The 16,138-nt window shown below is 41.3% G+C and overlaps 1 protein-coding gene across 4 annotated transcripts in view; it reads left to right on the forward strand.

Annotated features, from left to right (window-relative positions):
* The window catches only part of asxl1 (ASXL transcriptional regulator 1), a 54,291-nt gene that overhangs the window by 15,233 nt on the left and 22,920 nt on the right, over nucleotides 1-16,138 (forward strand). For 2 of the 4 annotated variants that reach the window (XM_061791583.1, XM_061791601.1), the window contains one exon: nucleotides 3,990-4,107. In XM_061791583.1, the coding sequence (XP_061647567.1) occupies nucleotides 3,990-4,107 (118 nt within the window). Of the gene's footprint in view, nucleotides 3,174-3,989; nucleotides 4,108-11,019; nucleotides 11,367-16,138 lie in introns of those variants that run through there. The other 2 variants (XM_061791572.1, XM_061791592.1) reach the window with 2 other exon arrangements.

Genomic DNA, 16,138 nt, shown 5'->3' on the forward strand with positions numbered 1-16,138 from the left:
ATTTTGAAATCTGAAATGCGTAAGAACCGTGTATATACTGTTTATATATATTTAATGTTCTTAGATTTTGAAGAAAATCGTAACTCAAAACCTGCACGTTGGCATAGTGCACGAATGTAAATGTAATACTGGCTCTCTAGAACAAAACTGAAATTTGTGAGTCGTTTATGTTCCAACCTTTTAAGTCATGTCGTCTTGTAATCAGATTGATGCGTAACGTCACCACAAACATCTGATGTGATGTTATACATGGAAACATTGTAATTTAAAATAGAAAATATAGGTAAACTGCCGTTGACGGTATGTTTGTTCCAGAATTGGCCACTGTGGTTTACTAGCGGTATAGCACAATATAGACTGGGACACACGTATTTCTGGGTCACAGATGTACAATAAGACTAGATCCAACCAACAGACATGCCTCCCGTGCCTACATGGTGGCCTTGCTGAATGTGGCAACATGCCAGCAAAGGAAATGCATTGACATGGGTAAGGAAAGTATTCAGACCCCCTTAAATTTTTCATTCTGTGTTATATTGCAGCCATTTGCTAAAATCATTTATTTTTTTCCCTCAGTGTACACACAGCACCCCATGTTGACAGAAAAAAATTTAATTGCTGAAATGATTAAAGAAAAACTGAAATATCACACAGCCCTACGTATTCAGACCCTTTGCTGTGACACTCATATTTAACTCTGGTGCTGTCCATTTCTTCTGATCATCCTTGAGATGGTTCTACACCTTCATTGGAGTCCAGCTATGATTGATTATACTGTTTGGACTTGATGAGGAAAGCCACACACCTGTCTATATAAGACCTTACAGCTCACAGTGCATGTCAGAGCAAATGAGACTCATGAGTTCAAAGGAACTGCCTGAAGAGCTCAGACAGAATTGTGGCAAAGCACAGATCTGGCCAAGGTTACAAAACATTTTCTGCTGCACTTAAAGTTCCTAAGAGCACAGTGGCCTCCATAATCCTTAAATGGAAGACGTTTGGGACGACCAGAACCGTTCCTAGAGCTGGCTGTCCAGTCAAACTCAGCAATCAGGGGAGAAGAGCCTGGTGAGAGAGGTAAAGAAGAACCCAAAGATCACTGTGGCTGAGCTCCAGAAATTCAGTCGGGAGATGGGATAAAGTTCGAGAAAGTCAATCATCACTGTAGCCCTCCACCAGCCGGGGCTTTATGGCAGAGTGGCCCAACGGAAGCTTCTCCTCAGTGCAAGACACATGAAAGCCCACATGGCGTTTGGTAAAAAAAAAAAAAAACACCTGAAGGACTCCAAGATGGTGAGAAATAACATTCTCTGGTCTGATGAGACCAAGATAGAACGTTTTGGCCTTAATTCTTAGCGGTATGTGTGGAAAAAAACAGGCACTGCTCATCACCTGTCCAATACAGTCCCAACAGTGAAGCATGGTGGTGGGAGCATCGTGCTTTGTGGTTGTTTTTCAGCTGCAGGGACAGGACGACTGGTTTGCAATCGAAGGAAAGATTAATTCGGCCAAGTACAGAGCTATCCTGGACGAAAACCTTCTCCAGAGTGCTCAGGACCTCGGAATGGGCCGAAGGTTCAACTTCCAACAAGATAATGACCCTAAGCACACAGGTAAAAAAATAACGGCATGGCTTCAGAACAACTCTGTGACTGTTCTTGAATGGCCCAGCCAGAGCCCTGACTTAAACCCAATTGAGCATCTCTGGAGAGACCTGAAAATGGCTGTCCACCAATGTTCACCATTCAACCTGACAGAACTGGAGAGGATCTGCAAGGAGGAATGGCAAAGGATCCCCCAATCCAGGTGTAGAAAAACCTGTTGCATCATTCCCAAAAATACTCATGGCTGTATTAGCTCAAAAGGGTGCTTCTACTAAATACTGAGCAACGGGTCTGAATACTTACAGCTGTGTGATATTTGTTTTTCTTTTTTAATAAATCAATATGGGGTGCTGTGTGTACATTCAGGGGAAAAAAATGCTGTTTTTGGTACAGTAACAATTTTTTTGTCATGCCGTTAGTCTATGGCTACTAATCTTATACCTAGATCAGACTACTGAATTTTAGCCATGATATTGGCCCGATTAGCTATCGTGGGCAATAACCCAGATTGGGCTGGACAATGACAAAACTTCTTGTACTGTGACATAATCCACGACCAATGATTTGGTCCTACCTCTCTGCTCCTTAGCCAGCGCTGTCCACATAACAAACACGTGTGCGCTCACAAGTGGGTCTTCTACCCGGAGGCAGCCTATCAGAGGAAAGAGGGTGGTCTTAGCCAAATAACAAAGCGGCAGGCCCAGACCGTGTGTCCCCATCCAGTCTGCGCTGACAAGCTCGCTCCAGTCTTCACACAGATCTTCAATAGATCTCTGCAACTGTGCGAAGTACCATCCTGTTTCAAACCCTCCACCATCATTCCAGTCCCCAAGAAACCTACAATCTCTGGTCTAAATGACTACAGGCTTGTCGCCTTGACATCTGTGGTCATGAAGTCCTTTGAACGTCTCGTGCTGGAGCACCTCAAGAGCGTCACAGGTCCCCTGCAGTTTGCCTACCAAGCGAACAGGTTTGCGGATGATGCAGTCAACATGGGACTGCACTTCATCCGAGAACACCTCGACAGTGCAGGGACCTAGGCGAGGATTCTGTTCGTGGACTTCAGCTCAGCGTTCAACACCATCATCGCTGAACTCCTTTCCTCCAAGCTTCTCCAGCTCAGCGTCTTGCCTGCCATCTGCCAGTGGATTTACACTTTCTGACGTGCAGGACACAGCAGGTGAAGCTGGGAGAGACCACATCATCCACACGCAGCATCAGCACTGGGGCACCCCAAGGTTGTGTCCTCTCTCCGCTGCTCTTCTCTCTATACATGAACGACTGCACCTCAACGCACCCGGCTGTCAAACTCCTGAAGTTTACAGACGACACCACTGTCATCGGCCTCATCAAGGACGGTGACGAGTCTGCATTTCGACAGGAAGTGGAGCGGCTGGAGGTGTGGTGCGGCCGACACAACCTGGAGCTGAACACGCTCAAGATTGTAGAGATGATCGTGGACTTCAGGAGGCATCCTTCTCCATCGCTGCCCCTCACGGTGTCCAGCTGGCTTGTGTCAACCGTCGAGACCTTCAGGTTCCTGGGAATTACAGCCTCTCAGGACGTGAAGTGGGTGATCAACATCAAATCCGTCCTCAAAAAGGCCCAGCAGGGGATGTACTTCCTACGGCTTCTGAGAAAGCACGTTTGTTGTCACATTTCTGTCGGGCCAATTATATATTACTCGTGCACTCACTGTAGTAGTCTCGCCACGCTGCACTATTTGCATTTCTTTTGTTGACCAATACTGGCCACTCATGCCAGAGTAGCATCTGCCCCATTTGGACACTGACTGAGGAGTATCTGCAACATCTGCACAATCTACATTGTCCCAGATTATCGCACTACTGGTCACTTTAAACTGCATACACTCATTGCAATCTCGACGCCCTTTGCACAATGGTCTTTGCACCGGACTATTGCGATATTAGTCATTCAAACTGCTCTAAGTGCTAGAAAAAAATAAAATAAATAATTTGTACCGGCATTACCAGATAACTAGCAACCCTTTATTGCTCAGTGACTGTTTTTGTCAATGTCTCAAAAGTGTTCTGTCAATTGACTGTCTGTTGTCGTACTAGAGCGGCTCCAACTACCGGAGACAAATTCCTTGGTTTTTTTGGACATACTTGTCAAATAAAGATGATTATGGTATGGACAAAGCGGATACAAATGGTCCTTTTCTGGCACTTGTTTGACAAAACCAAGGTGTTTGAAATTAAATTGACACTTTGGTGTCCAAGTCCATGTTAGAGACTCACGCTATGGAGGTCTAAATAGCCAAAATATCGGACCTTTAACATCGAATGGAGGTGAATTGGGTGTTTGGTCAGCCTGATACTCGGTACCCGATGACACAAGTTTGTATTGTCTGTTTTCACACAGTGGTACAGCACCTTTGGCCTGCCTGGTAACAATGCTTCACTCTCAGGTGAGGGGAGATCGGGTCAAGAACAGTATCTTCTTTAAGTTGCCTGGACGGATGAGCTTGTTCACTCTAAAGGTATGTGAACGCGATCATCCTCCCACTTCTCCAAAATTGCATCACATACCCATATTATCATCATTATCATTATTTAACCTTTATTTATCTGGGTAAGGCAATTAACTCATTCACTGCCAGCCTTCCTAGTTAACATGAATATTTGATTTCTAAAGCTGCCAATGGCAGTGAATGTGTTAAAGAACAGATTCTCATTTGCAATGATGACGTGGCAGCAGAGTAAAACAAAGCAAAGTCAAATATACCATAATTTCTCGTGTATAATGCACATTTTTTTTACCAAAAAAATGTCAATAGTGCGCTTTATACATGGGTATAGGGGAAAATGGGAAAAAAACCTTACCATTTTATAAATGTATGCCACCATCTAGAGGTTATGAAAAAGCTGTACACTTTCATGCCAATATGCCACCGCCACCTAGAGGTTATGAGAGCGGTGTAGCCTGGACTTTCATTCCAATATGACAGGGAGACTTGTGACTGCATATATGTACAGTTGTGCTCATAAGTTTATATACCCTGGCAGAATTTGTGAAATTTTTAACATTTTTTATTTTATTTTTTTAAATACAACTGATGACTGAACAACAACCAATCATTAATTTCTTTATGGTTATGTTTTGTTTGAAGATAATGATTTTGTGAAATGCTTGACAGTTTAATTTGAATCCCATTAAAATAGAATGTTTCATCTGTCCCCTCATGTTTTCTTTGAAGAATTATACCCATCTTACAAGTTCTGGCTGGGTAATCAAACATATGAGCACAACTGTGTGTTTTCTCATTTACTATATAAAAGTCGGGCTGTAAATTTCCAAATAAGAGCAGGTAAATGAGAATAAATTATGTTCAAATAAAGTGCTTCAGAATAATTATTTGAAAATACATAAGGGTTTTCCAGAATTTCGAGGTCAACTTTGGGGGTGCGCATTTTGCACAAGAAATTACGGTACTATAATTGCCAAAAGTATTCGCTCACCTGCTTTGACTGACATGTGTTTTGAAGTGACATCCCCTTCTTAATCAAATAGGGTTTATTATGACATTGGTCCACCTTTTATGGCTATAATCGCTTTAACTCTTCCGAAAAGGCTTTCCACGTGGTTCAGGAGTGTGTGTCGGGAATTTTTGACCATTCTTCCAGAAGCGCATTTTTGAGGTAACACAGTGATGTTAGAAGAGAAGGCCTGGCTGTCAGTGTGCACTCTAATTCATCCTAAAGGTGTTCTATCAGGTTGGTGTCAGGACTCTGTGTAGGCCAGTCGAGTTCAGACTATCGTACTACTCGCTTGAAGTCTCGGCGCCCTTTGCACAATGGTCATTGCACCGGACTATTGTAATATTAGTCATTCGAACTGCTCTAAGTGCTAGAGGACTCTGCATCTTTTTGCACAATTGCCCAAAAAAAAAAAATGGACCGGCATTACCAAATAACTAGCAACCCTTTATTGCTCAGTGACTGTTTTTCTCAATGTCTTTATGTCTCAAAAGTGTTCTGTCAATTGACTGTCTGTTGTCGTACTAGAGCGGCTCCAATTACCGGAGACAAATTCCTTGTGTGTTTTTGGACATACTTGGCAAATAAAGATGATTCTGATCCATACCAGACTGTCGTCCGTGTCTTTATGGACTTTGCTTTGTGCATTGGTGCACAGTAATGTTGGAACAGGAAGGAGCCATCCCCAAACTGTTCCAGCAAAGTTGTGAGCAGTGAATTTTCCAAAAGGTCTTGGTATGCGGTATCCTTCAGAGTTCCTTTTACTGGAACTAAGAAGCCAATATTTTGGACAATTCCATGCTCCCAACTTTGTGGGAACAGCTCTATTTCGAACATGGCTGTGCACAAATGCACAAAGCAAGGTCCAAAAAGACATGGATAAGTGAGTGTGGTGTATATGAACTTGATTGGCCTGCACAGATTCCTGACCTCAACCCGATAGAAGACCTTTGAGATGAATTAGAGGAATAAAATGTAGCCAATCAAAGAAGCACCCAAGACTGACTAACACGGAAGCGACCGTAAATGAAAACAAAAATGTCTAACCCAATATTGTTGTCTGTATAAAAGTGGGTTCTTCAGACAACAAGTATTGTTTTTAGAGAACATCCCCATTTTCAAGGTTCTTAGCTCCGGCAACCTTCGGGACCGTTCGAGAAACATCGGCGCAAAGCCGTAAGTGTTTCTTCTTCTTCGGTTTTGTGAGATTACGTGTGATCAAATGAGACTTCGAGATCGGCGCTGCAGTAGAATCTTAATCTGTGTGGACTGCTATGTTGAGATTCTCGGACCACAAGGTGACTAAAACTGTTGAATGCCCAATTTTTTATCTTTATATGTGGGGTCTCTAGCAGATAAAAAAATCTTTTAAGAGTTAAAAAATCTTTGTGTGTACCAGGCCCAAGTCACTGATCACCTCCAAGGTAGCGAATAAGCTAAACTTCTTACCGTGCTTCTTACAAGTGTCACGAAGGAAGGACGAGGAGTGGATAGACGACGCGAAGACTATGTCAAAGCCATGCTAATTGCTAAGCTACTGTTACATGCCATTGCAAAACATCGAAATAAGTGATTTGGTGGTACATTACACTTGTCATATAGGTCTGGCTGGAACCGTGTTTTCGTGGAGAGTAACCAACTTTGAACAAGAAAATAACTGGCTAAGTAATGTATTTAGCGATATAAATATAAAATAAAATGTGTCCACACAGGATGCCGTGTCTGAACCAGAAATTAATTGGTATTTACTGGACACGTCACTTAAAGAGTAATGTTCTTGACAAAATGTTGAAAATATGGAAATTCAGACTAATTGTTAAAATTGTTCTGGAAGCAATTTTTTATAGGTTGGCAGCTCTGCATACCCCTACCTCCTGTAGTGTTCTTGATCTGGCCAAATATTGTAAAGGGGTTTGTCTTCACCAGGGACTGCAAAGGATTTGCAACCAAGTATTAAAAAGTGAAAGTTTGATTTATGATTGTTAAATTGTCCCATTACTTTTGGTATCTTAAAAAGAAGTAGGCATATGTACAAACTGTTGTCATCCCTACACCATTCAACATATTTGGCTGTAAATACCCTCAAATTTCAGTTGAAAGTCGGCAGGCATTTAAAGCTATAATCTGCCATTTTTGGTGCCCCCTACTGCTGGACTTCAGAATTACAACAAAGCAGTACATTGCTTTGGTATGATGTAGGCTTTGCAGAGTCTTAACTTTCCCTGTCTCCCCCTCAAAGTGAATATACACCAATGTAGTGTATAATAGAGCTGTTGAAACCCACGAGGTAAATAGTGGATGAGAGCAACTGTCAATCGTTAAATATTCAGCATACAAATACATTCTCTAACCACTGCGGTGTCGCACTACCAAAAGTAGTCAGGCCCCCTTAAATTTTCTGTTATATTGCAGCCATTTTTTTTTAAATCATTTATTTTTTTCTCATTAATATACACACAGCACCCCATATTGACATAAAGAAAGGAATTGTTGAAATTTTTGCAGATTTATTAAAAAAGAAAAACTGAAATATCACACAACGACAAGTTTTCAGACCCTTTGCTGTGACACTCTTATATTTAACACGGTTGTTGTCCGTTTCTTCTGATCAGCCTTGAGATGGTTCTACACCTTCATTGGAGTCCAGCTGTGTTTGATTATACTGATTGGACTTGATTAGGAAAGCCACACACCTGTCTATATAAGACCTTGCAGCTCACAGTGCATGTCAGAGCTAATGAGAATCATGAGGTCGAAGGAACTGCCTGAAGAGCTCAGACAGAATTTTGGCAAGGCACAGATCTGGCCAATGTTACAAAATAATGTCTGCTGCACTTAAGGTTCGTAAGAGCACAGTTGCCTCCATAATCCTTAAATGGAAGAAGTTTGGGACGACCAGAACCCTTCCTAGAGCTGGCCATCTAGCCAAACTGAGCAATCGGGGGAGAAGAGCCTTGGTGAGAGAGGTAAAGAAGAACCCAAAGGTCACTGTGGCCGAGCTCCAGAGATGCAGTCAGGAGATGGGAGAAAGTTCTAGAAAGTCAACCAGCACTCCACCAGTCGGGCCTTTATGGCAGAGTGGCCCGACAGAAGCCTCTCCTCAGTGCAAGACACATGAAAGCCCGCATGAACTTTGCTTAAAAAACACCTGAAGGACTCCAAAACGGTGAGAAATAAGATTCTCTGGTCTGATGAGACCAAGATAGAACTTTTTGGCCTTAATTCTAAGCGGTATGTGTGGAGGCACTGCCCATCACCCGTGCAATAGTCCCAACAGTGAAGCATGGTGGTGGCAGGATCCTGCTTTGGGTGTTTTTCGGCTATAGGGACAGGACGACTGGTTGCAATCGAAGGAAAGATGAATGCAGCCAAGTACAGGGATATCCTGGACGAAAACCTTCTCCAGAGTGCTCAGGACCTCAGACTGGGCCGAAGGTTCACCTTCAAAAAAGATAATAAGTGAGGGTCCTACTACATTCTCTGCCAAGGAAGAAGGTATTGTGATCACTGATGACAATAACCAATGAAGCAAAGATGTGGAATTGACTGTTATGATTGGTGACGTACAGCGGATGAAATAAGTATTTAACACGTCACCATTTTTCTCATTAAATATATTTCCAAAGGTGCTATTGACCTGAAAATTTCACCAGATGTTGGGAACAACCCAAGTAATCCATACGTGCAAAGAAAGAAGAACAAATAAGCTCAGAAATTAAGTTGTGTGTAATAATGTGAAATGAGTGGGGGAAAAGTATTGAACACGCCAACTGGTATTTATTTAATACTTTGTACAAAAGCCTTTGTTTGCAATGATGTTCTCAAGATGCCTCCTGTATGGAGAAACTAGCCGCATGTATTGCTCTGGTGTGATTTTGGCCCATTCCTCCACACAAGCTGTTTTCAAATCTTGAAGGTTCCATGGTCTGCTTTTATGGACTTTTAGTTTCCTTTCTTTCCATAGATTTTCAATTGGATTCAAGTCACGTGATTGGCTGGGCCATTCTAGCATCTGAGACCTTTTTGTAGGTCATCAATTAGGAATGAACGAGCTGATATTCATATGCACTGACAAGGCACTAGATTGCTGTTTGATTGATAGATTTTAGGTGTTGTCTTGGCTTTCCATGTCTTTTTGCACCTCCCTTCATGTGTTCAATAATTTTTCCCTGTGTCATTTCACATTTTTACACAACTTAATTTCTGAGTATATTCTACTTTCTTTGTATGTATGGATTACTTGGGTTGTTCCCAACATCTGGTGAAATTTTCAGGTCAATAGCACCTTTGGATGTATATTTAGTAAAATGGAGATGTTAAATACTTATTTCAGCTGCTGTATATTCGGGCGCTGGTCACAACGACAGCCATTGCGGATTGCCACCAAAAATACAATTTGACAGTGACAAATGATGGCTAATAAGTCTTTAGGGAGTTATCGGAGGGGATTAGATCTTATTTCAGGAAAGTGGTATGATTATAAGTGCTTTCATCAATAATTAGGCCTTAAAAATGACATGACATAAGAATAAACAATGCCCCATTTTCACTGGACTTTCTGATCAAGACATTACTACAACAACAGAAGATAACTTGTACGCATCCTAGCCAGCTAAGAATGGTAAGTTGACAGTTGCTTTGTTTTCTCGCACTAATTCTTGGTGACAGCTGTAAATCGAAAGAACGATGCCGTACACTGTCCTCTTTCGTTGGAGCAACCAATAACACAGCAGTGAAACCCCACTTCGCCGGCCGTTCTGAACTTATTAGGTTAAGCTTGCCGCACACTGCATGATGCAGTCGAACCCGATTGGACCTGACCATTGCATAAAAATAAATGTTGCAGATTGACGCACCCCCGCACATTGAGCTATTGCATATGTGGATGCCCTGAGGGAGCTTGTATAGACGTTTGGTGCTAGTCATATTATTAGAATATCATGAAGTTGATTTATTTCAGTAATTCCATTCAAAAAATGAAACTTGTATAATGTATACATTCATTTCACACAGACTGACATATTTAAAGTGTTTCTTTATTTTAATGTTGATGATTATAACTGACAACGAATGAAAACCCCAAATTGAGTATCTCAGAAAATTTGAATATTGTGGAGAGATAGATTATTGAAGACACCTGGTGCCACATTCTAATCAGCTACTTCACAAAAAAACACCTTCAAAGGCCTTTAAATAGTCTCTCATTGACACCTTTCACAAGGAGGGCAAGGCACAAAAGGTAATTGCTAAAGACGCTGGCTGTTCACAGAGCTCTGTGTGTAAGCACATTAATAGAGAGGCAAAGGGAAAGAAAAGATATGGTCGAAAAAAGTGTACAAGCAATAGGGATAAACGCACCCTGGAGAGGATTGTGAAACAAAACCCCTTCAAAAATGTGTGGGAGATTCCCAGAGTGGACTGACTGCAGGTGGAGTCAGTGCTTCAAGACCCACCACACACAGACGTATCCAAGACATGGGTTTCAGCTGTTGCATTCCTTGTGTCAAGCCACTCTTGAACAAGAGACTGCATCAGAAGCGTCTCGCCTTGGCTAAAGACAAAAAGGACTGGACTGCTACTGAGTGACCCAAAGTTATGTTCTCTGATTAAAGTAAAATTTGCATGTCCTTTTGGAAATCAAGGTCCCAGAGTCTGGAGGAAGAGAGGAGAGGGTTGCTTGAGGTCGAGGGTTAAGTTTCCACAGTCAGTGATGGTTTGGGGCGCCATGACATGTGATGGTGTTGGTCCACTGTGTTGCCTTAGGTCCAAGGTCAACGCAGTCTTCAGAATCAGAATCATCTTTATTTGCCAAGTGTGTCCAAAACACACAAGGAATTTGTCTCCGGTAGTTGGAGCCGCTCTAGTACAACAGACAGTCAATTTACAGAACACTTTGGAGACATAGACATTGACAAAAAACAATGTCTTCCAGGAAGTTTTAGTGTACTTTGTGATTCCTGCTGCTGACTAATTTTATGGAGATACAGATCTCATTTTCCAACAGGACTTGGCACCTGCACACAGTGCCAAAGCTACCAGTACCCGGTTTAAGGACCATGGTATCCCTGTTCTTGATTGGCCAGCAAACTCGCCTGACCTCAACCCAATACAAAATGTATGGGGTATTGTGAAGAGGAAGATTTGATACACCAGACCCAACAATGCGGAAGAGATGAAGGCCACTATCAGAGCAACCTGGGCTCTCATAACTCCTGAGCAGTGCCACAGACTGATTGACTCCATGCCACAACGCATTGCTGCAGTAAGTCAGGCAAAAGGAGACCCAACTAAGTATTGAGTGCTGTACATGCTCGTACTTGTCATGTTGATACTTGTCAGTTGGCCAACATTTCTAGAAATATAATTTTTTTGGTCTCAAGTTATAATCTAATTTTCTGAGATATTGAATTTGGGATTTTCATTAGTTGTCAGTTATAATCATCAAAATTAAAAGAAATGTTTGAAATATATCAGTGTGTAATGAATGAATATAATATACAATTTTCCCTTTTTGGATGGAATAAATCAACTTTTTTATGATATTCTAATTATATGACCAGCAGCTGTATATACAGTATATTGTAGTTGATCACATTTATTAAACCATAAAAAGATAGTCTAAAGCTAAAGAGAGAATAAAAGCAAGAGTGTTGATATTTCAACGCGTCTCACTGACTCCTTTCATTTGAACGTACCAACGTACATTTTGGTAACAAGCTTAGCTTTTTCATCCACATGAATATAATTAAGTATTGATGTAAAACACAGTACTGTATTTTACACACTATTTATATGGCTTGAGGTGGCACAGCGTTATGGCTCGCAAACCCTGAAGTGCATTTTCAGTGTGAGTGAAAGCTTCTGTGCATTTTGATTGGCTGTAAGCTGCAACGGTGTGCACCCAAAACCAGTGGTAGACTCATTGGCCACTCATGGAAACATTTGCCAAACCCCGCACTCTGGGCAACAGTTCAGTAGGGTTCAGCCAAGTCGCTTGGTGTAGGGTCGCTTTTGTGCCGTTTACTTGCATTCGCCCAACCAATACGGCGACAGTCTTCAAAATCGGAAATTGTATATTGTCACAGGAAAAGAGTCAATAGGATTATTGGTGTGCGCATGCTAGAAGGGCATCTTTTTATTGTGGCCACTTTTGCAGGGGTGATCTTGTGTAAATGAAAGGTGTCATATGATCCCTTCATAATGTCAAAATCTACTATTAGGCGAATATCAGGTGTCATCAATGCATTATTGTTCAGATAAAACTGAAGATGTACTACCAGTCAGTCAACAGTGATTCCAAAGTCAGATTTACAGTAGAAGCATGTCTGCATGAAGGTGGCTAAACACTTCAGTTTTTAAGAAATGTATGGAGTTGATAGAGATGTCGAAAAGAGGGAATATTAAGCTTGCAGTTCAGTGCTTTAGCAAATAGTGATTTCAGGAAGAACAATGCTAAAGAATGGTTGATACATTTAGATTAGTTAGTAATATTAAAGTTGCCAGATGTAACCAGCTGTATTAATGAGAGAGCTGGCTTTCAGTGTGTAAACTCTACCAGAATTCAACTGTTGAGGTAACGATATCATTCTGTGACCACAAAAACTATCTAGCAACAAAGGAGAGAGCTTTTGAAGATCAAGCCTAATCAGAACATGTAGATGGTTGTGTCCAGTCCACCTACCCATGCACAAGAATAACATCAACAGTTGCTAAAACCACTACATTGCGAGCATAATCAAGCCTTCAAGAAAGCCTCTGGAAAACCCATTGAGAGGATCCTACAGAACTTGAATTCAGATTGCCAGTAATGTAGAGAAATCCCATGATTGGAGTGTTCACAAAAGTAAGACTCGTCTAATCTCCTACTCTCCTTTCATGATCATCACCAGTTGAATGATACGCTACACATCTGACGGTTTTTTATGACATTCAGCGATATATGTAACATCCTAGTTTTGCACCCAAAATTAAGAGTCGTCCGACCAGGCTTTTTAGTGAATCAATGCAAATAAATTGTGGCCTCAATGTCCTGTTCTTCGTTGGCAGGAGTGGCACTCGATGTGGTCTTCTGCTGATGAGTTATGCGTTCAGACATGCTACTTCGGTTGTAACAGGTGGTAATTTGTATAAGTTCTATCAGTTTGAACCCGTCTACCATTCTCCTCTGACCTTCTGACATCAATAAGGCATTTTCACCCAGAGGACTGCTATTTACTGGATATTTTCTATCTTACGTACCATTCTATATACTAGAACCTAGAAGTGGTTGTGTGCGAAAATCCAGTAAATCAACAGTTTCTAAAACAATCAGCCCAGCCTGTCTGGCACTAACAACCATGCCACATTCATAGTCTCCCAAACCACCTTTTTAACTTCTTCACTTTCAAATTGTCCAGATACTGTCTTACATCCCTACATGCATTAATATGCTGCCGTGTAAACGACTGATTTCATATTTGTGTTAACCAGCAGCTGAACTTGTTACTGATACTGGACAATGTGTACAGTGGGGCAAAAAGTATTTAGTCAGCCACCAATTGTGCAAGTTCTCCCACTTAAAAATATGAGAGGCCTGTAATTTTCATCATAGGTATACCTCACCTATGAGAGACAAAATGATAAAAAAAATCAGTCTAATTTTTAAAGAATTTATTAGCAAATTATGGTAGAAAATAAGCATTTGGTCACCAACAAACAAGCAAGATTTCTGGCTCTCACAGACCTGTAACTTCTTTAAGAGGATCCTCTGTTCTCCACTCATTACCTTTTATTATTGGCACCTGTTTGACGTTATCAGTATAAAAGACACCTGTCCACAACCTCAAACAGTCACACTCCAAACTCCACTATCGCCAAGACCAAAGAGCTGTCAAAGGACACCAGAAACAAATTTGTAGACCTGCACCAGGCTGGGAAGACTGAATCTGCAATAGGTAATCAGCTTGGTGTGAAGAAATCCACTGTGGGGGCAATTATTAGAAAATGGAAGACCTACAAGACCACTGATAGTCTCCCTCAATCTGGGGCTCCATGCAAGATCTCACCCCACACGAGGGGACCGAGTGATTGACCTGCAGAGAGCTGGGACCAAAGTAACAAAGGCTACCATCAGTAACACACTACGCCGCCGGGGACTCAAATCCTGCAGTGCCAGTCGTGTCCCCCTGCTTAAACCAGTACATGTCCAGGCCTGTCTGAAGTTTGCTCGAGAGCATTTGGATGATCCACAAGAGGATTGGGAGAATGTCATATGGTCAGATAGAAACAAAAGAGAACTTTTTGGTAAAAACTCAACTTGTTGTGTTTGGAGGAGAAAGAATGCAGAGTTGCATCCAAAGAACACCATACCTACTGTGAAGCATGGGGGTGGAAACATCATGCTTTGGGGCTTTCTCTGCAAAGGGACCAAGATGACTGATCTGTGTAAAGGAAAGAATGAATGGGGCCATGTATTGTGAAATTTTGAGTGAAAACATCTTTCCATTAGCAAGGGCATTGAAGATGAAACGTGGCTGGGTCTTTCAGCATGACAATGATCCCAAACACACCGCCCGGGCAACGAAGGAGTGGCTTCGTAAGAAGTATTTCAAGGTCCTGGAGTGGCCTAGCCCGTCTCCAGATCTCAACCCCATAGAAAATCTTCAGAGGGAGTTGAAAGTCTGTGTTGCCCAGCAACAGCCCCAAAACATCACTGCTCTAGAGGAGATCTGCGTGGAGCAATGGGCCAAAATACCAGCAACAGTGTGTGAAAACCTTGTGAAGAAAACAGAAAATGTTTGACCTCTGTCATTGCCAACAAAAGGTATATAAAAGGTATTGAGATGATCTTTTGTTCTTGACCAAATACTTATTTTCCACTATAATTTACTAATTGATTTCAAAATCAGACAGATTTTTCTGAATTTTTTTTTTTCTCTCTCTCATTTTGTCTCAGGTGAGGTACACCTATGATGAAAATTACAGGCCTCTCATCTTTTTAAGTGGAAGAACAATTAGTGGCTGACTAAATACTTTTTTGCCCCACTGTACATACGGTTGTGTTCTGAAGAATAGATGTATGTTCCACCAGCAGCTGAACTTGTTACTGATACTGGACAATGTGTACGTACGGTTGTGTTCTGAATAATAAAGTATGTTCAAAGAGTGAGGAAAGCTTTAAATCTCATAGGTTTAATTTCCGGACATAAAAATGTATTGGAACGTCACATTTTACTAAATATAAATAAATTGTATTGTATTGCTTAGGCTATTAAAATAAAATGGCAGTATCTTTGTTCCAAGATTAACATTATGATGTGGACCCAATTTCAGAATCTTAATACAGAATTTATCCGGCTGTAGCCAGTGCGTGCATCACAGATGATTTCCCCCGCCGCCTCCACGGCGTGTTGCGGCCGAGTCCCTGCGTCGATTAACGGCTCGCTGAATTTCAACTGAAACTAAAAGAGCTGAATGACACTCTGTGGCCAGTGAAAGCATGTGCTATGTGCATCGCTCCTCTCACCGCAGAGGGGCCGTGATGGAGACAAATTCCTTGTGTGTTTTGGACATACTTGGCAAATAAAGATGATTCTGATTCTGATGGAAGTATTTGATTGACAGCTGAAAGTTCTGGGGTGGCAGGATTTTCAGAGCACCCAGCAACACGCCCACAGTGTCTGGAACCTTAAAATAATGTCTAATTCTTTTACCATTTTGAAGCCTTATTTTACATTGGGATTTTATTTTTATTTTTTTAATCCATTCATTCATTGTCAGACTTAACATTACTCTTCTTTGTGGTGTATTATTACAGTGGGTACAGAAAGTTTTCAGACCTCCTTAAATTTGTTATATTGCAGCCATTTGTTAAAATCATTTAAGTAAATTTTTTTTCCTCAATGTACACACAGCACCCCATATTGACAGGAAAAAAAACGTAATTGAAATTTTTGCTGATTTATTAAAGAAAAACTGAACTATCACACAGCCATAAGTATTCAGACACTCATATATTTAACTCTGGTGCTGTCCATTTCTTCTGATCATTCTTAA

This window comes from Phyllopteryx taeniolatus, chromosome 1, assembly GCF_024500385.1.
Source record: "Phyllopteryx taeniolatus isolate TA_2022b chromosome 1, UOR_Ptae_1.2, whole genome shotgun sequence".
Classification (NCBI taxonomy): domain Eukaryota; kingdom Metazoa; phylum Chordata; class Actinopteri; order Syngnathiformes; family Syngnathidae; genus Phyllopteryx; species Phyllopteryx taeniolatus.